The sequence below is a fragment of the Mercenaria mercenaria genome, chromosome 4 (genome assembly GCF_021730395.1).
Source record: "Mercenaria mercenaria strain notata chromosome 4, MADL_Memer_1, whole genome shotgun sequence".
NCBI lineage: Eukaryota > Metazoa > Mollusca > Bivalvia > Venerida > Veneridae > Mercenaria > Mercenaria mercenaria.
Genome location: NC_069364.1, coordinates 3476661 through 3499060, shown reverse-complemented (window position 1 = coordinate 3499060; position 22400 = coordinate 3476661). Strand labels below are relative to the sequence as shown.

Genomic DNA, 22400 nt, shown 5'->3' with positions numbered 1-22400 from the left:
GGTACATCTGATTTATTTTCTAACACTGGACAATGTTACTTGCAAAAACACTTTATAATACAGTCCTTTTTAACGCGTTTAGTTAATGAAAATGAGGATGCTTGGTATCACGTCATAGACGAACCTTAACTGAGTTCTTTTAACTTTACTCGCAAGGGTTTAAACTCACACTTCGGTCTATAACCACCCTCTATGAAGAAACCCTGATGTCCATGTTTCTGGCCGATCCGAAAACCCTAACAAATGGGCTGAAACGGCACCTACAGCAGGAGATGCGATAAGAAGATGTAAGAAGTAAACGATTATCAAACAAGGCAGTTTGAACTTCACCTCGTGTTTCCCAGTTGCATATCATTTTGAGATTTCTTCCGTTTTACAAATAAAACTTGCGGGTTCACGCTGAGTTTATGTTAGAGTTAATAAAATCCGTACCCGAACACACAGATCATTGTCCGGCTCGTTGGGTTTGAATGACTGACTGGGGTTACGGTAGTAAATTTATTCAAATTTGATATAAAAGTTGCTCTGTGTTTCTGTACATACATTGGACTCGAAACCTGCGCGTAGGACACAGGGGTACTGGTATAAAAACCATTCAATAAATTTAGAGAAAACAAAAACATTTTGTCAATATATCTCACCCTCGTTTTTTATGTTGTTTTCTCTTTACAATTGTCATTACTTATAACAGTACATTGAAATGCGACGTGGTGGTTTCCGTCCTACTATATGATAAGTATGGACATGCTTCATTTTTTTCTAACTAAAAAACAAAGACGTTCTATGTTAACTAAAAACTTCTAAGAGTGTCTGATATCCGACATTTGGAAAAAAAATCTACCACAAAGTCCTCACGCCTACAAAAATTACACTCACATTGATTATACTTCTTCATGGGAGAATTTACTTTCTGTAAAACGTGTTCACTCACTTGCTACACCCCTGTTGATTAAATATTTGATAAATTAACATAAAGATACCCCTTTGCTACATTGAAATTTTATTCAAAAACACGTCACCCACGGTGTAAAATATTTATCTTTCGAGTGTGATAAACATCTTCCTATCATATCCCCAGTTAACCAACAATCCGCATATAATCTTGGCATTTAAGAAATCTACTCGGGTTAAAATTTGATATGTAAAGTGATCCAATGCTCCATCTTATTTTTTATTTATTTTGACTGCATGGATATTTCCTGTCAATTTGTGAGGTAACATTCTCATCCATCAGATGTTCGTCAAAATCCCGAGACGAACATCCGGGGAACCACGGTAGACCTCTGGTATGCGAGAATGGTGAGGTAAGAGGTTTTCATTCTTTTCAGGCTGGTTCTAGTATTTTTTATATCTCGTTTTTTTCTGTTTCATAGTCAGTTGCCAGTCAAACTCTTTTTTTTTCAGTCAGATTATGTGGAGCCTGAAATTCTATCAATAAGTCTCCAGGAGTCTATGTAAAAAAACCCTATTATTTCATATATAGAGGGAAGATGGACTACATGAGTTTTATTGATAGAATTTCAGACTCGTGTGGTGATAATCCAATATATTTTGAGTAATATTTGCATTCCAATAAAACGGATGGAACCAGTTATAATTGTTATTTGATATATATTTCAAAATATTAATTATATATCTGAATGAAATACTGACTTTTCCATCCGTGTCGGCATTAAAACACTGAAATTCATGAAAAAATATCGTGCTTTTTAAAATACCCAAATGTACACATATCCCCTCTAAAAGGAGTTATAAGTATTTTGTCTGTTAGGCGCAAGGCTTAAGGAAAATGGGTATGATCCAAAAGTACGGTCTCGCGTGTTTGCTAGACTAAAGCAACACTTTTGTAGTCTGGTGGAAAAGTCGAGAAAAAAAGTAGGTGGAAAGGAATTTTTAATTATTTATACACAATAGAAGTGTCCCAGAATGAAAAATTGCCTCACGTCATTTCACACATATTTCTTTTTGCGTATTATAATAAAGCATTTTTATAGCTGTTATTCCGAGATATCCAATTTCATTTAGAACGCATTAAAGCAAGCTTTTTAACATATTCTTTTCTGATTATATGGAGATAATTAGATTTTATGTTGTAAATGGACGCAAGCGTTGTAGCTTTTATATCGAATTATTCACAAATTTCTAAGTGATGACTCTTAAAGGTGGACTTGACAAATTTTTATGGGCATTTTATGGAAATTCGGATGTTTATGGAAATTCGGACACTTTCTCTGTTAAACTCGGTGTTCTGCACCAACCAAACACTGGACAGGGCAGATTTTATTTGACAATATAAAATGAAATATTTTGAATGCCAAGAATGTACCAAAATTTATATAAATGAAAATAGACATTCACATTTGCTTTTCTATCGGAATTCAGATAATACTAATTTGGTGTCGGATTTACGTCAGATTTAAAAATGTGAGTTTATATTTTTTATTAAATCTGTAGTTACTGTAGTCATTTTTTTTTGTTATCTGTAGATATATTTAGTATCTGGAATTTTGTTTTATATATATATTATATATGCAGAAAATATAATACAAAATATGTATATGATTTTGTCATTTTTGTATCCACATATATATTGTTTTGTTGATGTTGGATCAGAACTACGTAAAACTGTCCTCTCTATCTCTCTATCAACTTTATACGCAAATCCGTCGGGTAATGTGCATAAAGAACTAGGTGAAACATAAACATTGATGAAAAAGAGTATGAAAATGAAACAACAAACAAAAAAGATATTGCCATTTGAATACCATCTATGTAATGAAACGGCAGCCATTTTGGGCAAAGTGATGTCATCAATCTTTCCTTACATGGGCATAACAATATACGGTAAATAAGGTAAATAAGTGAAAAATTGCTAAGAGAATAATGTGTTGTTGCACATTCATAATATAATCTGAACCTTAGTTTGTGTGTAAAAGTGTATACCTTAAATCTGTGTCCATGTTAAATTGTATTGAACATAATTTTGCCATAAATACCATTTTTGGTAATACCTATGTAAGGTAAGAATGGTGTCATCACTTTGCCCAAAATGGCTACCATTGCATTTATAGGCCTAACTATAGAAAAGGAAGCAGCATGGGAGCCATCTGGTCTAGTCGCGTAATGGCGGACAGGTTTTTGAACACTAATTTTTCACTTGGCATGACCACAGAGGTCTAAATTAAAGCTGGTTTCTGTTTCAATTTCATTGTGGATGTATTTTTGACATTTTGGTAGAAAGAATGGGAGAGGATGTTGTATTTGGTGAAGTGAACCTCAAGTTTAGTACGAGTATTACTTCCACAGCAGTGTGATTTTGGTGTGATTTTACAGTAAGCAAATGTGACAAGAGAAATATCTCTAAGAAGATAGATGACCCCTACTTTTCTCTTTATTTTATATCAGTTTTATCAAAACTCTTTAAAATGAGGTAAGGATTTGTTCTCTAAAATAGGTCTAACTATGTTTGGTAGCTCTTCATTTAAAAATGTCAGTTTTATATAGAATATATATGGAATAATATTTACTGGTGTGTGTCCTAAATTGATTATATTTAAATTCCCAAACCTTTTTAGTTTGAAGTCCAATTTTCATGCATTTTTCGCCAGTTTATGTGTTTCCTTTTAAACAGGTAAATTGTCAAATGTTGCATATTTCTCTTTAAAGATCTGACGCCTCATCTTAAATATCAATGAAAAAAATGACTTCCGACATGTTACTATTGACTTTATAAAACAATATTTATTTCAGTTGCTCGCATAGAGATTAAAATAAATAATTTAAATTTAAAATTCTGCCATTTATGGTAAACTAAAATTTTATTTATTACCCAGAATAAAAAGCAAGAAAAGGACTTTTCCCTTTCACAACAATATTTCAACTAAATTTTAACTATATTTAGACAAGGTACTTGTCTGTTTTTACCATTTTATTTGATTAAGATAGGTGATATATCAATAATTAGGATTTAAAACGTATCCACTTTTCCTCTGATCATCCTTAAATTGATTCAAATCGTCGTGTTTACCCACCTTTGAAGTGATATGTCTAATCAGACGGAGTTTTTTTTTTCAACTTTATGTGAGACCAAAGATTTTTTCTCCCTTGTTATTACAGAATTAAGAGTGATTTTTACAACTTTTCACTTATTAAACCACTCATTTAAGTTTTTTCTTCAGATTTTAAATTTGAACAAGATTCTTCTCTAAATTTAAATCGTATTATAAGATGAGAGTATGGGAACATCAAGGGTTATTTTAAACCACTGCATAAATATTGCACATGCATGTGAAGTTATGACAACAACTTGATAATGCACGACACTGTTTATATATACACTAATCCTTTGTGTATGGATCTGATTTTATTTGCAAAAGCAAAAAGCAGAAAAAATTGGCTCTTAGACATGTGAAAAAAAAAAAATCGTAGGTTTTTCAAGTGTGTGAAACATTTATGATATTCGTTTGATTTAGAAATATATTACTATTGAATATCATTTACAAAAAACAAAAAAAAATCTACTGACAAAGACATTTGCACCCTTTTTATTCCACTTGTAATCGGGTACCGAACCTGAGAAGATAAAATTCTGAACTGTCAGGCGGGTTTGACATAGGCCGCTTTCATCCTGATAAAATTGCTTTAGTCTGTTTGAGCGTTCCATATGCTCCTCTGATTCTGATTAATCGTTGTTGTCTGCTTTTAGACTGTTTCATGTATTTCTTCCATTTATATGCATAAGATAAAATATTTAGAGATCTGTAGAGGCGCCTAGGTTTCTAAGGTCCCTATCAGGCATTAGTTCAGATAGGGCCTGATATGACCCGCCACACGGTGCTATTTATTTTACAGTGTAAATATTGTGTTGTTTAATGTGATGTTTACTAGGTCGGGGCATTATACAACACCTAGAGACCAAAATCACGGGTGTACAATAATCAAGAATATGTCGATTGTAACGAAAGCTTGAATATTGCTGAAGGAACCGCGCGCGCCATTTTCATGCTAAAAAGTAATACTGAACGTATTTGGTGCAGGCGTGATCTTTTACGCACGCCGATAGTGTCGCGTGCGTACCCAAAGACTATTGCGTACGCACGAACGCGGTTCCTTATTTGCCAAGCTGCTGAGCAAAGTTCGAAAGACTGTTTTAAGACTGATTTTGCATATATCATTTGCGCAACACTTAATATGACAGAAAACACCTATGTCGGAGTGCGTTGGCATACCGTACACGGTGACCGTAACTTTTCCATTTTATCAATTTTCCCTTTACGATGTCCCGGGATAATGAAATGTAAATACTATTTTATATGGTAGATAGTAACATTTAATTGTAGCTTTAGGCGAAAATCGCTATTATAAAGATGGTATCTAAATGATAATCTTAAACTGGGATTGGAAAATACAATATGTGATCGAACCAAAACATTGACACATGGTGAATCAAAAATAGTTTGATATAGGGCGCAGTATCAGGTTTGAGATTTATACAAGTATCGCCTGGGATGGTCAATTATTCATGTTCTTTTGGGCGTTTTTTTTAACATAAGTAACTTATCCTGTACGCCCACAGTAAAAAAAGGATAAATGTATAATAATGCTTCTAGACAACTGTTTATTGGTATCTTCTGTTTTGGCAAATTAAATAAAAACATACTCGCTAAATATTATGAATATATACTATAGTGCTTTTAGATGTCACACATTTTTCTTCAATATAGAATCTAAGATATATGCATAAAACGGGATTTCCAAAAATAATGTTAGGGGATGGATACATTGTAATGCATCTTATGGCCTGTCTTTGAACCCCTTTTATAACCAATATATATATTGCAATACTGTTTAGATTAATCCGTTATAAAATACAGAGTAAAATAATTGCATGTTGAATATTGAAAAGGGTACTGTTAGAATTGGGGAAAAAAAGTTATTGGTTCATTTGAATGTCGAGCTCTTTCAGCTAAAATGGATATAATTCACTAAGACTGAAAGACTGAGATTCGAGCACGTGCCATGGAGTAATGGTCGTATTAGACAGCTTATCCTCAGTTTCAGGAAACGTTTCAGGAAGCATTTACAGCGTTGACAAAGTTTTAATAAAAGAGATCATTTCAACAAGATATACTTCTGTTTCGTCTTTAACTCTGTTCATATGCCAATTTTATGGCAAATTCTATTATATAAGCGTAGCCTTTAGGTGAAAAAAATGTTAATCAAAATACTGACTGTATTTAAAGACGTGAAAATAGAACTGATAAACTTTAAATGAAAATGTCCGCCGATACACGGCCTCTGTTGAGATTTTGATCAATGTCTATGTTTGCAATTTGTCAGGATAAATGAGCCGCGCCATGAGAAAACCAACATAGTGCATTTGCGACCAGCATGGATCCAGACCAACCTGTGCATCCGCGCAGTCTGGTCAGGACCCATGCTGTACGCTAACGGTTTCTCTAAATGCAATAGGCTTTGAAAGCGAACAGCATGGATCCTGACCAGACTGCGCGGATGCGCAGGCTGGTCTGGATCCATGCTGGTCGCAAACGCACTATGTTGCTTTTCTCATGGCGCGACTCAAGTGACTCATTACCTCTCTGTTGTGTATCTTTGACAACGTATGCATTCTGTCGTGTAAATCTCTGGTATTCATCCCATATATTGATTTCATTGCACAATTCAAACAAATCACTTTGCAGGTGTACATAATTAATGTAAATACATTACAAATGATGATTTGTTTTGGCGATATTTCTGATTAGATCAGCTGTAGAGATAGGGGTATTGTACATGTCCTGCAGGTGTCTATCTAATGACGACACAATGTCATCTCTAGTTAGCATATTGTCTTTAGGGGTCGAATTAATTATGCGACAACTTTAGATAGACTAGTTTCAATTCTATTGCCTAGCGGCATACCATTCAGCGCAATTTTTGCATAACTTACAAAGTGGCATATCTAAAGCTTTGTTTTCATCTGTTGTTTTCATCTGTTTTTACTGTATTTATACATCAAACCATAGTCACAGAAAAGAACTATCGTCTCACCTAAACCAGCCGCGAGTATGGGCTGAGAAAGACGACATCAAACGTCAGTTTTGTCGTGCCAGAGATGCGCAGGATATGTCTTTCAGTTTTCTATTTTTCACCCTACTGAAATACAAGCCTACTTATATTTTGTTTACCTAAATAAGTCCCATACAGCCTTCGTTGGGAGTTCTTGCCGAATGGCTAAACGTTCAGTAGTCAAAACTATTTGCCGTCGGGCCTTCAGACATTGGGCAATAGTTTTGACTATTCACCGGCAAGTCATCCAATAAGTGTATATAAAACAATTCTGTGCTACGTTACAACAATACTTATTTTGCATTAAGCTTAACATGTAATCTATGAAAAAAATCCATTCATATTTTTAACTTATAATGCTAATATTTCGTCCAATCATGAAAGTTGAAATGGATTTAAGGCGAATGTTCTCCATGAAATCTTGACGAAGGACATGTACGTCCGTCTACATGTACGTCCGTCTACTCTTGCGCTGATTCATACGCGAAGTTGTCAGTAACAAATTAGTACCGATAAGTTGCAGAGGTTAAACTAGTACTAGTTACTGGCAGAGGACAAACTAGTACTGGCAGAGTTGTCAGTAACTTGCAGAGAACAAGCTAGTACTGGTAAAAAATCAGTGACACAAAGTTCTGCAAATACTATTGAAAAGATGTGAACTAAAAAAAACACACACAAAACATTTGTACATGCACATTATGATAAATGATACCTGATTTTTAATGAACAAAAGGTATAAAACACAAATTGTGTTCATACAGTAGTTTGATTATAATTTTTGATTGCATTTAGCTAAAATGTAAAACTATTTCGCCACAAATACTGCAGGTATATCAGCTGACAAAAAAACTAGATCCTAGATTTTTATCCAGTGTAATGACAATAATGTTTAAAGCACAGTTATTCGCATAAAGTATCACATTTCAACCATTGGGCCTGAAAATCTGATAAAAATGATTAAATAGATACAATTCCTATTGTTACACATAGACAATCAAATAGTCAAAAACATTGTTTGGATCTTCTGAATGTAGCTTCCTAATATTATCAGATTTTCCCACCCAAAGTAACTAATCCTCTGACCCTATTGGGTAAACAGAGTCTTTAATCAGTAATATGTTATTACAAGATTTATATAAATTGTGACAATTTTGTTCAATTGCTTATAAAGCAAATATTTCATATGATAGACTCGACTTCACTACCGAACTATTTTCTGTTTGAATAACTACACTGGATAAACCGACACAGGACTGATTTATTATATAAAGAGCTCAAAATGGAATTTTCAATTAAACATGTCGAAGTGTTTTATGGTTAAGACTTTGGGTGGAATATAAAAGACAGACTGCAATTACATGGTAATCATGATATAGCAATTTTACATATGTGTATAACTTCTGGAGAAGTTTGTTTTATTTTTTGAAGACGGTGAAATAGAAACAAGTTCTTTTTCAAGCAGGTATGATTTTTATCATTACTTTAAAATATTTCAGATATTTAAAGTCATTAAATAAAGTCATTGCAAGAAACTAGGTAAGAAAATGAAAGTCAAATTGTGAAAGAAATTTAATGTTTTTGTATTACTTTTTTTTTAAATTTCATGCCTTACAATACTAGAGTTTGTAGGCTTCCGTGGATATTATTTAATCTGAAAATATATCTGCTACAGTCAAAGAAATTCAGTTTACCATCGTTGTTTGTCTATCACAAACAATGATTGACTGAAGGTTTCGTCATATCGTTCAAAATCGTTAATATTTATCAAATCTTTCTGCAAGCAACGATGCTTAGATGATATTATTTTGACAACCTTTCTTTCAAATTATGTTATATCGCAAAATTATCTTGACAGTTGCAAGCCAAATCAAGTTAAAGTCAAGTTATTCCATTTTTTAACATTTTTTTACAATGTTTAACGCAGAACAAAATAATATATTAAGATAATAGAAGTATGTATGCTATAATTTTTGACATAAATATCCTACAATGTCAGCCGTCACGTCAGAATATACCACCTAGTGAAATTTTAGAATTCTCTATTTTGGGAGGGTAATAAATTGATAAAATTATACTGATTGGATACTTTCGATAAATCAATTAAGTATTTATGTTTTCATTTGATGCTTATACTTTAATATTTCATTATTACAAACTCCTTATATAAATTATATTCCATAGTTAGTGCTATTGACTGATCGTTTTCCAACATAGGTCTGCTGCATTAATTAAAGAAAACACACATGAGAAACTTTGAAATGTCATGTTATAAAACACTTACTGAATGACTTGCCGGCCAATAGCCAAATTCATAAGCCCTCGGTCATTCCGACTTCGGGCATATAGTTAAAACCATTCAGTAATGATATTATCTACTACAGTAGATTATTACCTATACCATCTGATATAATTTAAGTGTCTCTTATTGTTGTTGTTGTTGTCGTCGTCGTCATCGATTCTGAGGTAATAAAACCTTTGTACATGTATGTCAAATATTATCTTGTTCTATTCTGTCTTATTAACCCTTTTAATAAATACATCTGTTATTGATGAACCAATAAATAATTAATACTTATTATTGAGGGACAACGGAAACATGTGACATTTAACGAATGTTTTGACACTTTTCATTTAAACAATAATTAAGTGTCAAAATTTTAATAAATTGTCATCGATTAATTAACGACTTCCTTATTCACGGTAAAAGGATTCACTAAATTTGAGCATTTTTTATCATACACGTGCATATAAGACGATTTTTTGTTTCATGTGTCAAAGTATAAACGTTGTCTTTGTGTGAGAAGATCATTTTAAGTGAAAGATAAATTGTAACGCATTTCTACTTGATAAAGTCATTTCAAAATCTGGAACTGTCATAAAATTACTGTGTGGTAAGACATTACTTTATAGAGTTTTCTTTTCGGTGAAAATATTTCTTTTAAAATGAAAAAAGTGTCAAAATTTTTATTAAAATATTTGAATGAACGGAATTTTAATACAAACACCTTTGACTGTAGGAAAAGTGTTAAATTTGCCGAGGCATATAAGAGATTGTGCCGGTCACAAAGATGGATTAAACCAACAAGAATGTAAATTATTTTTTTCGTTGTTCAAAGACATCAGATTTAGGTTTATATAAAACAATGGTAGAAATTTTAAAACCAATATTGTACTTGATACATATTTTACAAACTGTAAATTGTCTAAATGTTTGTGTGTGTTTGCTTTTACAATTTTCTATTCTAGTGATTTATATTTTTTCATTTTAGTACTTAAACGTTACTTGACATTTTTTTACAACATCGTTCTTGTTCAACACCAAATTCGATAATCTGGTTTAGTTCTTACAATAAATCAGTTAACATTTGGCAAGTTGTAAAAATTTCTATTAATCCAATTCTACAAAGTCGAAAATCTCATTAATTTTCGTGAAAGGAAAATCCATACATGTAATTAATAAATAAATCCCCACTTCTTTAGAAAGATCTTATTACTTAAAGACTAGAGCGGATACTCAAACAACTGCTGAAGTAATTTATTTCCTTTAAAACTTGAAAACCGAGGGAGCATTCGCTTCAGAAGGGGCAATAACTGTACGTTTTATGACTATTTTAGTCTTAACACGCGAGCTTAATTAATTAATGGATTGATTTTAGACGTTTGAACATAATTAAACTTCGCGTTTTGTACGTGGGAATGTTAAGTGTTTTTGAAAGACGTTGTTCTTTCTCAACATGTGTTCGAAAAGCACTTCAGTATTTTATAACGCAAAAAAAAAAAAAAAAAAAAAAAAAACACACACACACTCAGGTTTATTCAAGTATAGAGAAGTAAATTGAATTTCAAATGCTTTCAGTATGAAATTCTCGATTGTTGAAATAACATTTAATTTTCTTCTCTAATTGCAGATGCAAAACCACTGAATGTGAAACGAGTGAATTGAGCATTCATCGGAGCGGAAGGCGCAAATTCGGAATATGTTTGTCCTGGTCGCTTAGATAGACATCAATTTTCCGCCTGTCACCTCCGACAATGAATCGACACTGAATGACCGGCGAGCTAAAAGGACACAGATCTGGCAGCCTATATCAGTGGTGTTAGAGAGGGATAAAGTGACAAGTTCATGTATTACCAGCATACAATTTGATTAAAACCGGAGAAATACTGACCAGTCCGGCAGAGAGCACGAATTTCTATTAACGGACGCTGGGGACGTTATTAAAACCCTTAATAACAGTGATTCTGACTGAATAAATTGGAAATATATAGAAAGTGGAAATTTAACATAACATTTCAAAGTGAAAAACTATGTCTGTTTTAACAATTGTTAATAATTGAATCGGCAGACACGGTAGAACAGAATCCTTTTATTGTGTTATAAAATCTTTAAACCCATACGTGATAAACGAAAAATGCAATAACTGTCTCGCGGTTATGTCAATAGATCATTTTACATGAAATGGACGTTGATTTTCGTAAGACAAGAATGATAACTAACACGGTAGTGTGATCAGCAAACTGTAACGAAACAACGATGAGATAACTATAGTTTATGTTGACACCACTAAATAAGAAATAATTTAATTAATACAGGGACATCAACAAGGAAGGAGTGAAACATTTTCCTAACAATACAACTGGGGACCATTCAGCCAGGGAGATTAACCAAGAGAGGCTGAATTATTGCGGAAGAAATTGGAATTTTGGAGTGTTCAATAATTCTGGGGTTCAGTTGGACGAAACTCAGTCTGTGGTTAAGAAATGTTGTATGCATATGACGCTTGGAGCGCATTTACGTAAAAGTAGAGTTTCACCAGAGTTACACGCTAATTCTTAAAGACACTTTTTAGAAAACATTGAATGAAATATCTCAGTATCTGTTGACAGTTCCGATCGGTGGTATTCAGCACTGAAACGTACGGATCTTTAATTAAATACAGAGTTTATTCTCGGAGCAAATTGACGTAATCGTTGGATATTTTCAATACCTTATGACAGTTAAAGAGATCGCAAAACATAAATTTGAGTATTAGGCGAATAGCTATTGCAATTTCATTACAAAGCAACAAATTTCAAGTGCCCGGTAAGTGCTTACAGACGGCATTGAAGTAAAAGGGGATACGCCTCTATCCATTTTGCCAATCAATGTCACTAGTACACGGCGCCTCTGAAGAGTATGCTATATCGAATAGACTCAGTCACGTTTGAATAGAATCGCCATAATTCATCCCAAGGTGAACTTTTTTGTATAGAAATCGGTGACAATAATTCTTAATAGAAATAAATTGTGAAAAGAAGAAATTAATAAATCGACTTGATGGTTATTGTACCAGCAAGGGCAAAAGAAGAAGAAATTAATTAAATGTCCATGATCCAATTATAACTTCGCATCTAAGAATCGAGGAACGTAACGAGAGGGGAACTTTTCAACAGAATATCAAAAGTGTTAGAGTAGAAAATATTGTGAAATAAGCTGCGGAATTTCTACTGGACTAGGATATCTTAGGATTAAATCTTCGTTTTTTCGTGGAAAGCAGGAAAGAAGGAAAGAAAATGATGGAGAGAAGGTTTCGTTATTTATTCACTTTGTGTTTTATTATGGGTTTCCAAATCCACATGCCAGTGACGATGTTTCCAGCGGAATCGAGCATGAGTAAAGTCAACCAAAATACCAGTGAATTAAATGACCTAGTTTTAACTGAAAGCGAACTTAACGAAAAGTACACTCCAAAAAGTTATGATAAAGACCTGAATGTCGTTGAATACGTTCAATTTCATTCACGGAGCCGAGAACATGTAAAAGCAGCCGGTGCAATCGGCTCAGAAGCTATTCAGCTGGATCAGTTGAATAAAAACACTAATCAAGCAAGTCTGGTAGACCTACACGATTTCAATGAAGGTATAAAATTAAACGGATTAGAACGGGATTTAAGTACAGATCGCATTAAATCTGCGAAATCTGTAATAAATCGTCTTCCAGAGGATTTACGAGCCGGCAAGTTAGAACAAATTCAACAGAAACTTGCAAACCTATCAGCTAATCTGTTAACAAGGAAAAATATTTTGCCAGGCAACAATAGACGACCAGTTGTCAAAGGGCGTGAAATAAATAAAGATGGCGGAGATAAATATAACAATAACACTGTGATAAAATCAGAGCAATCCCAAAGTACACACACTAACCTAAATTGGATCCTGGGTGATAAAGTACCGAGTACTAGCAAAACCAGTATGTCTGGTATATTGTGGCCATCTGTGATAGTTGATAAATGTCCTCAAGGTTTTCGAAAGGAAGAACAAGTTGCTTGGAAAAGAAAGGTGGAAAATTTTGACATTGTCAAAGTTGAAGCTGGTTGCGGAAGCATGCAGAATAGACTAATAACATTCAACGATTCTACGAGAGCTTGCGTAAGATACAGAATGAACACGGATCAACTGCAAGGAGAAATCTATTCATACTACCTCAGTAATCTTCTCGGTATGCACTATACCCCGCCCACTACTTTACATAAAGTTGAGAATTCACGACAATGGCGGGATGTTGGGGAAGACATTATTGCGGCCAAATGGTCAGAAAACAAGCCCATAATCGTGACTAAATGGATTGAATCCCTAGAGCCCGTTTATATGCCAGATCAAATGAAAGACATGAAAAGAAAGTTACACCAAGAAAATTACCAGTTATATGACATGGCCGATGGCGATCTATGTGATTTAGTGCAATGGACGGATTTAATTATATTTGATTATATATCGGCCAATTTAGATAGGGTAGTTAATAACGTATTTAATTTAAAATGGAACCATAAAATGTTAGAAAAGCCTATACATAATCTTGAAAAGTCGAAGCGAACCGGTCAGTTTGTTTTTGTTGACAACGAGTCAGGACTTTTTCATGGATATAGGCTCTTAGAAACGTACGGCGAATATCACAAGGCTCTCTTGGATAAAGTCTGTATTTTCCGTCCGTCAACTGCACAAGCAATAGAGACACTTTATGCTAAAGGTGATGCAGGTCTCAGGGTACAGCAGTTATACGAAGACAGCGAACAGTTGCACGGACATTTACCAAGGATGCACGCCAAAAATATGCAAATGTTACAATCACGAATTAATGATGTTTATAAACATATGCAGCTATGTCGACATATAAGTTGAAATAAAACATACGGTTATATACAATGATGAAAAAAAGTCATGTCATTTTCCCCCTCATAAAATGATCGCAGTCATTTACTCAGTTCAGACACTTTCCCGTTGAATAACTTTGTATCTAAAAGATACAATCTGATATACTTATCAAATACAGATATAAATTTGCGTCATAGCAATACAAAATAAAATGTATTGATAATCGTATGCAAATGAAAGAGAAGATAAATCTTCAAATAATAACATTTTATATTGAAAAACGTTGCAATTTCATTGATATGATGAAGAAAACGACAGTGTCATGGCAACGCATCGAACATCAAAGACGGAATATCTAATCAAAGGATATGAAACGTCCAGCCAAGCAGAAAACTTGATGACAATAGAAACTCATCTTTCAACAAGTAAAAGAGCTGTTCATCACGATCAGGCGTTGGTCCAAGATGTAAAGAAAAAATTGAAGACAAATTAGAGGTGAGTAAGAAAAGATTGACAAGTATGTTGTGGTTTACAGCCACAACTGTCTGTATCTGTGATCTGTTATCAAATTGCTCAAAATGAAAATGGAGCGAATTGGCAATTCAGTATTTTAAAGTAATCATTTTTTCATACCCAATGCAAGGATAAGAACAAAAAGCCTCTGATGTACGTTCATTCATTCATCTTCTGCCTTGAGAGTAAACAAAATATTTTCAGTTTTTTATACGTGCATGGTTCGATAAAAAATCTTCGACATCTTATATGATATAACTTTATTAGCATTAAAACCTGTAATGACAATTTCAAAATATTTTGTTTAGTTTAAGCTTTCTGAAAATAATGAATTGAATCTGAAACACAATAACGAAAAACGGAGTATTTGGTATCTAAACTGACTACTGTCTGATTTCCAGTCTTGGAGAACCACTGAATATGGCTTAAGGTGGCGGCCGCTCAAACCGGGGGTCGTGGATTCGAGCCCCACTGCGGTCACGACCATGACTTCTCATATGACACCAGTACTGGTTTTTCCAGGAAGCGGACTCGAGAGTGGTTCAAATAGGCTTTAAGCTTTCACCACAATCGAGCTAAAATAAATTAGTATAAACTAAAATGCAGGGCAGTTTTCTGTTATATGTTTCTTCTTAGCAAGAAAAAAAAACTCTATAGCAATTCTGTGTGAAAAGATAATGTTATTATACTTGAAACATACCTTGAAGCTATGTCTAATGGAATTGGATCTCCTTTTCGTGCAAATTCAATAAAGAAATTAACAGTGTTGTGTTAAAAGCAGCAACAATGGCAAAGAAATCGGCTCTAGCCTTTGTACAATAAAAACAAGATATCTGATCAATTTAATATATTTGTGTTGAAAAAAAATGGAGAATATTTTCCATTTTTTAAAAGTACAAATGGATACAGTGTTTGTAAAGTATTCACAAAAGTAAGCATTAAAATAGTGCATCACAGCCTATGTCGGTTTAAGAAAGATCACTGCTTTGTTCAAGGAGCTGATTCTTCTCTATTCCGGAAATCAGACTTCAATATTTGATACATTGTAATAATAAAGATTACTATATAATCGATATTGTAGGGTAATATTAGAAATTATAAGGAAGCAACCAGCCAGCGAGTCAAACATGGAAACTTTTTCATTACAGTGACATGTACGTTATGCTATAACAGGAAGACGCGACAGTGCAAGATATACAATATTAAAATGCCCGGCCGAATGGGCCTACACTTCGCCTTCCAACATACACTTTAATATAATATAACATGATTAAAGTACATTTTAAGAAATACATTATATCCAATATATACAATAATATCCACATACATCATTTTAGGAAAAAATAGCACGTAAATCTCATCGCATTTACATGTACCAAACGAAAACATCCTTTCATTTTATAAAGTACTGGGCCGAGTATTCATTGTTTGCAGAAATAAAATATAATGTGCTATACAAAAATCATATCTGGGTTAGAATCAATTTATCAGCGAAAAATAATGTTTTCGCGTCAGTATTGGGAACCATTAAAGAGTCAGAGACCTTAGAACGTATTGTTGTCAAGTATTAATTAATATTTTTCCCTTGCAAAAATGATTTTCTTTCCTCGGAAAATACATAAAATAAATGTATTTTTGTTTATTACCCTATAAATCCAAGGCCAAAAGTTTTGGGTATGTGGTAATGTAAAATGATAAACTAAACTGGAAAGAAAATCCACTATACTAGCGTATAAAAAGCGGGAAAAAGGTCTTAATATCATTTTAATGTAAAATAATTTCTTTCATTCTTAATTGAGTTTAATTGTTAAAGGCTATAGTGATTATTCATCTGGACAACCTTTTTTAAAAAAATGAGATATGATAGATGAGTAATATGAGAAAGTCTATCGTTTGGACGGGAAAGATGAGAATCATATGGAAATTTTTAGAATGGCAAAACATTCCTAATTTAATGGTACTAAAATGGGTAGGAAACAGGTACTGTCAGAGTAAGGGGTAGTAGCTAAATCAAAATGTGACACTTAATGGACATGAGAGAGAGAGAGAGAGAGGGAGAGTCGGGCGGTTGGGGGGGGGGGGGGGAGGGGAGAGAGAGAGGGTGCATTTACACGGTCATACAAACTTAGATACATTCGGGACTAAAACGACAAGTAAGAATTAAATTTCAAAAAAAAAAAAAAAAAAAAAAAACAACAGTAAAACATGAGAAATATTGTATGTAAAAGTATGTGCATAATAAAAGACCAGTTGTCGGCTGCATATTACATGAATGATGAAGGATGATTGAATGCCGTTGTGGTCAGACATGTTCTTGTTTTCAATCTTACTCGTGCTGTTTATCTAAACCTTATGAATATTTTTAGTAAAGTAGAAACTTTTGTCTGTTTAGAAAAGATTTCAACACTGTCAGAGCATGGTGATTTTTTTCATCGAATTATATAGTTGACTTCAAAAAGGAGATGAGTTTTTGATCTAACTGGCAACTTTTTACTTTAAGGTGTTTAAAATTTTGATACTCTGCAGCAAAGTAAATTTCAACCCTATGGGATATAAAGCTCAATTTTATGAAGAAAACTTCCTGGTCACAAAAAAAAATAAGTTGATTATTTACCTACTAGGTATGTTCTTCTCTCTATATATTCTATATTCGTATACACGTATTGCATGGCCAGTCATCGTATTGTCTTCTCATCTATTTATTGTCTGGTCACTTCTTTTTCTGCTCAATGAATGACAAATCTGACTGTCAATTCTGTCCGACACGTTGATTAAAGGTGACTGACATATGCGCAAAAACAGATAAGTGAGGTTAATAGACCTTTCATAAAACAAGTCTTTCTACAAGATTTATACACCTAGGTTGAGAAGATGACAGGCCAAACTTAAGTTTATTTTGTGCGGTCTGTATTCGTAGATGTGTATTAATGCACTGAAGTATACTAATAAACATTTTTTGAAATATTTACTGAAATGTAGACCGAAGTCATCGTATGAGTCGAAATATAAATCGTATATATTTACCGGAAAATCATAAGTCGTATACTTAATTACTTATACTGAAATATAAATTGTATACAATGATTGAAATATGTATAGTACATGTATATGATTACTGAAATAAAAATGGTATACATTTACTAACATAGAACTTATATAGAAGTTTAATACAATTACTGAAGTATAAGTCACACTTTTTTTTTGAAATACAAGTTAAAGAACCATGAATTTGCTGAAGTAAATGCTTCCACTGAATTAAAATTTATATGTACGGAGATATGAAATGAGCCGCACCATGAGAAAACCAACATAGTGCGTTTGCGACCAGCATGGATCCAGACCAGGATCCATGCTGTTCGCTTTCAAATACTATTGCAATTAGAGAAACCATTAGCGAACAGCATGGATCCTGACCAGACTGGCCTGGATCCATGCTGGTCGCAAACGCACAATGTTGGTTTTCTCATGGCGCGGCTCAAATATAAAATTTACATTCGCTGAAAATTAATGAACATGTAACAGGTTACGTACACAACATTTGGATGTTTTTGATCAGTTTGAACCAAGAAAAACATTCGCCGTTGAATCCATATATTTATAGCATAATCATGTTTTATTGTTTTGTCGGAATATCCATAATTGTCATTATTTTACCAGACATAAAAAAGAACCTGCATTTGAGACTTAATTGAGACACAATATGCTAATTCATTGCTAGGTACTAATTAATTACTTGTTAACTAGACAAAATATTGCAATTTCATCATCTTATTTCTAAAATTGTTTGACAAATGATACAAAAATCAAAAAATGATAAATTGTTATAGAAATTATACATAAATTGGTCGCGAAGAGTTTATCAAGTTGTTTAGTACAGAAAATTATGTCTGTCTATCACTAAGCTAACTAGAAACATATTTTTATAGTTCTGTTTTGTCATAATTTTGGCGTTAGTTGAATGCCTGATAAATAAAGTTGTCAAAATGCTTCCAAGAGAGTATGTTCGGCGTTTTCGTTGTTTGATAATTTTAAGGAACACGTGCCATCTGAAAATGAAGCGGTCATTTCATATTTGATGACGAAAACATGTATACTAAATTTTATAAAAATATTAGAAGAAATACAGAAACTGAGAAAATAAATTATACAGACAAAATGGAACACCTTTAACATAAAATAGTTGTCAAAGGTTAGGTGACAAAAATTACTTCTCAGATCCCCAGGAGTTTTATGAAATTAATGACATTTTTAATAGATGAAGTGCAAAAGCCCAAAAGCAACATGCGTATTTGTCTTTACATCTTCTTCTAGAAACAACCCGGATAATGAGCTACCCTTTCTGTCGTTGTTATTATAACCGTTATTATCATTATTATTTCATTTTCTTTTGCAGAACATTGTGAAGAAAGCATGTCACTCTAGGATGAGCGAATGTCTTTGATGACGGAGAATACCAAACTTTTAGAAGCTTGAAAGAAGTGCGGAAGTTCAAAATTCAGGGCATTTTTACGTAAACGGACATTTTATGGTGCAATTTCGAAACACACGTAATGGCGTGAACTGTATTTAAATTTGTAGCATTTGGTTATAAAGAAATAACTGTTTGAAATAGATTTATGGGCGTTTAGCTCAAGGTACACACTATTTGCATTATAGACACATTGTTTATTAATGCGATCAGTTGAAAGCGCACCGTAAATTGCATTTTAAAGACACGTTGTTAATTAAATGTGTGTACTTTAAAATGCATTATGATTGTAATTTATAGGAATCAGTGGCTTAAGCTCGTTTAATTTGTCGGGCATTTGTAACCACTGTTTCTAAGTGTTCTTGACCCCTAGATGTCGTTTTGCAGACGTCTACTCTAATCTACGACAGTCGTTACGTTATGAGTCATCTTATCTTGAAGTACCATTGTTTGTTTTATTAGGAAATAGTTTCACTTTTATGTATGTTTATAACAATTGGCAACGAAATAAGTATACCCTTTAAGTCATTTCTCAAGAAAATTTGATCGTCTTTTCTTTAACGTGACACCGAAGCTCGAGCAGGCTAGTACATGTACATGAAACCCGCGTAGTAATCCATTAACCATTTCAGCTCTATTTCCTCATTGTGTAAGGTCGCATAATTTGCATAAAGTCCTTATCAACCATCATAGTTTCTGAATAATCAATCTTTGCAAGAAAAAAAATAACGTGCAGGTGAAATAAATGAATTACGCTAACAACGTTTAATGATGACATATCGATATAAAGACGTTACGTTGTGATTATACAAACATTTTAAGCATCCGAGTTGATCAAACGGTTTGAAACGGGGAAATATTTTTTTTATAATTCACGGTCTGGGATTTTATGTATTATGATCAATCTCAAGTTTTATGTAAGTTTAATTTGTCAAAGTACACACAAAGAAAAGCAGCGTTGTTTGGATTCTGACCTCGGGGTTAACCAGTCATTTGACGTGCATCAGTAAGCACCTTATATTTTTATTGATCACTTGAATTGTTGGTGCGACAAAAGGGAAAATAAATTAAAAATATATAAATGGTTTAACAATAACGTTGTGTTTTATTGTACATGCGTTTTCAACAGCTGTTGTATTTAATTGAAGTACACGAATATAAAGTGGTTTTCGATTTTGAACCAAGTATTTAATATTGTTTGTTGATTTACCTTTTGTAGTTTTAAGCAGGATCTCTATGGAATTGTGCATTGTATTTCCAACAAGAACTAACTTATTCTCCAAGTGTGAACGTGACAACTTCTTCACATGTATAAGACATAGGAGACTAATTGGTCATAACAGTATAATGCTCATAGGCATCAAACTTACGACCGTTTGATAGAAAAGACTCGTTCTTTCGTAATGAGCTTACCGATGGTAGTAGTGGGACCAAGTTTTGTTGGGATAGGAGGCCTTGGATACTGTTCAGCTGCACATATCATTAACGTTTGTTTACTTAAATTTGCAAGATAGTTTCTCATCAATACAAATACAAACTGTATCAATATAAAGGCCAATGCATATCACAGTCAATGTAGATCACTGTCAATGCATATCACAGCCAAAAACTATCACAGTAAAAGCATCACAGTCAAGTCAATGAATATCACGGACAATAAATATCAGAGTCAGTGCATATCACAGTCAATGTATATCACTGTCAATGCATATCACAGTCAATGCATATCACAGCCACTGCATATCACAGTCAGTACACATCACAGTCAATTCATATCACAGTCAGTGCATGATATCACAGCCACTGCATATCACAGTCAGTACACATCACAGTCAATTCATATCACAGTCAGTACACATCACAGTCAATTCATATCACAATCAGTGCATATCACAGTCAATACATATTACAGTCGGTGCAATCAAAACATACCACAGTCAATTCAGTCAGTAGATATCACAGTTAACACACGTTACAGTCAACACATATCACAGCCAACACATATCACAGTCAGTTCATATTACAGTATAGAATAAGGGATAATTTTTATATCTTAGCGTTGTGTAGTTTTATATTTTTCGACTTAAGATTGATACATATATGTATTAAACAAACAAAGAAATGATCATCATACTCTGTTACTTGTTCATTGTAAAAGTTGTCTCGGTATAAAATCATTTAGAAATATCAATTGTTTTTTGTTCAAAAGTCAAAATATCATTCTCCGACATATGAGCATAAAAGTAAATCTATATGTACCAATCTCATGTATTTTAATGATCTATAGAAATGTATTGTGCCTCACTGCCCATACAAACACAAACAAAGAGACACTTGGGTAGTAAGATAACGATAAATAATGACAGTAAAATCGCAATTCATGCTATCTCCTGGGTTTTGTTTTGATCAGATAAGCATGCATATTGCTGATGGAATTATATGAATCAACATAAGAGCCGCGCCACGAGAAAACCAACATAGTGCGTTTGCGACCAGCATGGATCCAGACCAGTCTGCGCATCCGCGCAGTCTGGTCAGGATCCATACTGTTCGCTAACAGTTTCTCTAATTCCATTAGGCTATGAAAGCGAACAGCATGGATCCTGACCAGACTGCGCGGATGCGCTGGCTGGTCTTGATCCATGCTGGTCGCAAACGCACTATGTTGGTTTTCTCATGGCACGGCTCAATTATGAGGTCGTTATTATTTATATTAGATGTACCCTTTTGAACTAAGGTAAGGGTTATCCGGGGTGAAAAATAATGTTTGTTCTTCATAAAAGGTGAACAAATACCATATGTCTGAGTAGAAAATTATTGAAATAAATTTCGGAATAAATCATCGTAATTGTACAATAAGGACTCGCGTGAACAACGGGTATGTAGTTATATAAAAGAATATCTTTATATAAAATATTTAGATTGTGCAATATATTTGTTATTTAATCGTCCTCTGCAATTTTATGGATGTCTACATGTGAAATAATGAAATAAAAGCTAATAAATTTTATTAAATGTTTGCAGTTTTATTTTGAAGTCAGACTGTCTGTGGTTGACTTTTTGTTATTTTATCCTACTAGACATATTAGAAGGTCATTAGGTCAAATGATAAAAAGACCTCACCTACCGAACAGAGAGAGGTTACGGAGTGATTAAAATTTTATGTTCCAAACTTGATAAAGATATTATTTAAATGAGAAATTAAAGTTAAAAACATTTT

At 33.4% G+C, this 22400-nt stretch overlaps 1 protein-coding gene across 4 annotated transcripts; it reads left to right on the top strand.

The window, feature by feature from the left end:
* The first annotated feature begins 1053 nt into the window (after nucleotides 1–1053).
* Nucleotides 1054–22199, top strand: LOC123550846 (four-jointed box protein 1-like). 4 transcript variants are annotated; one of them, XM_053540177.1, is made up of 3 exons: nucleotides 1054–1304; nucleotides 10977–14694; nucleotides 19106–22199. In XM_053540177.1, exon 2 carries the CDS (start codon nucleotides 12622–12624, stop codon nucleotides 14224–14226), a length of 1605 nt encoding a protein of 534 aa, XP_053396152.1. In that variant the 5' UTR covers nucleotides 1054–1304; nucleotides 10977–12621; the 3' UTR covers nucleotides 14227–14694; nucleotides 19106–22199. The 4 variants fall into 4 exon arrangements, with proteins under 4 accessions (XP_053396152.1, XP_053396153.1, XP_053396154.1 ...); XM_053540178.1 differs by lacking the exon at nucleotides 1054–1304 and adding an exon at nucleotides 1836–2424; XM_053540179.1 differs by lacking the exon at nucleotides 1054–1304 and adding an exon at nucleotides 8231–8429.
* The last annotated feature ends 201 nt before the right edge of the window (nucleotides 22200–22400 follow it).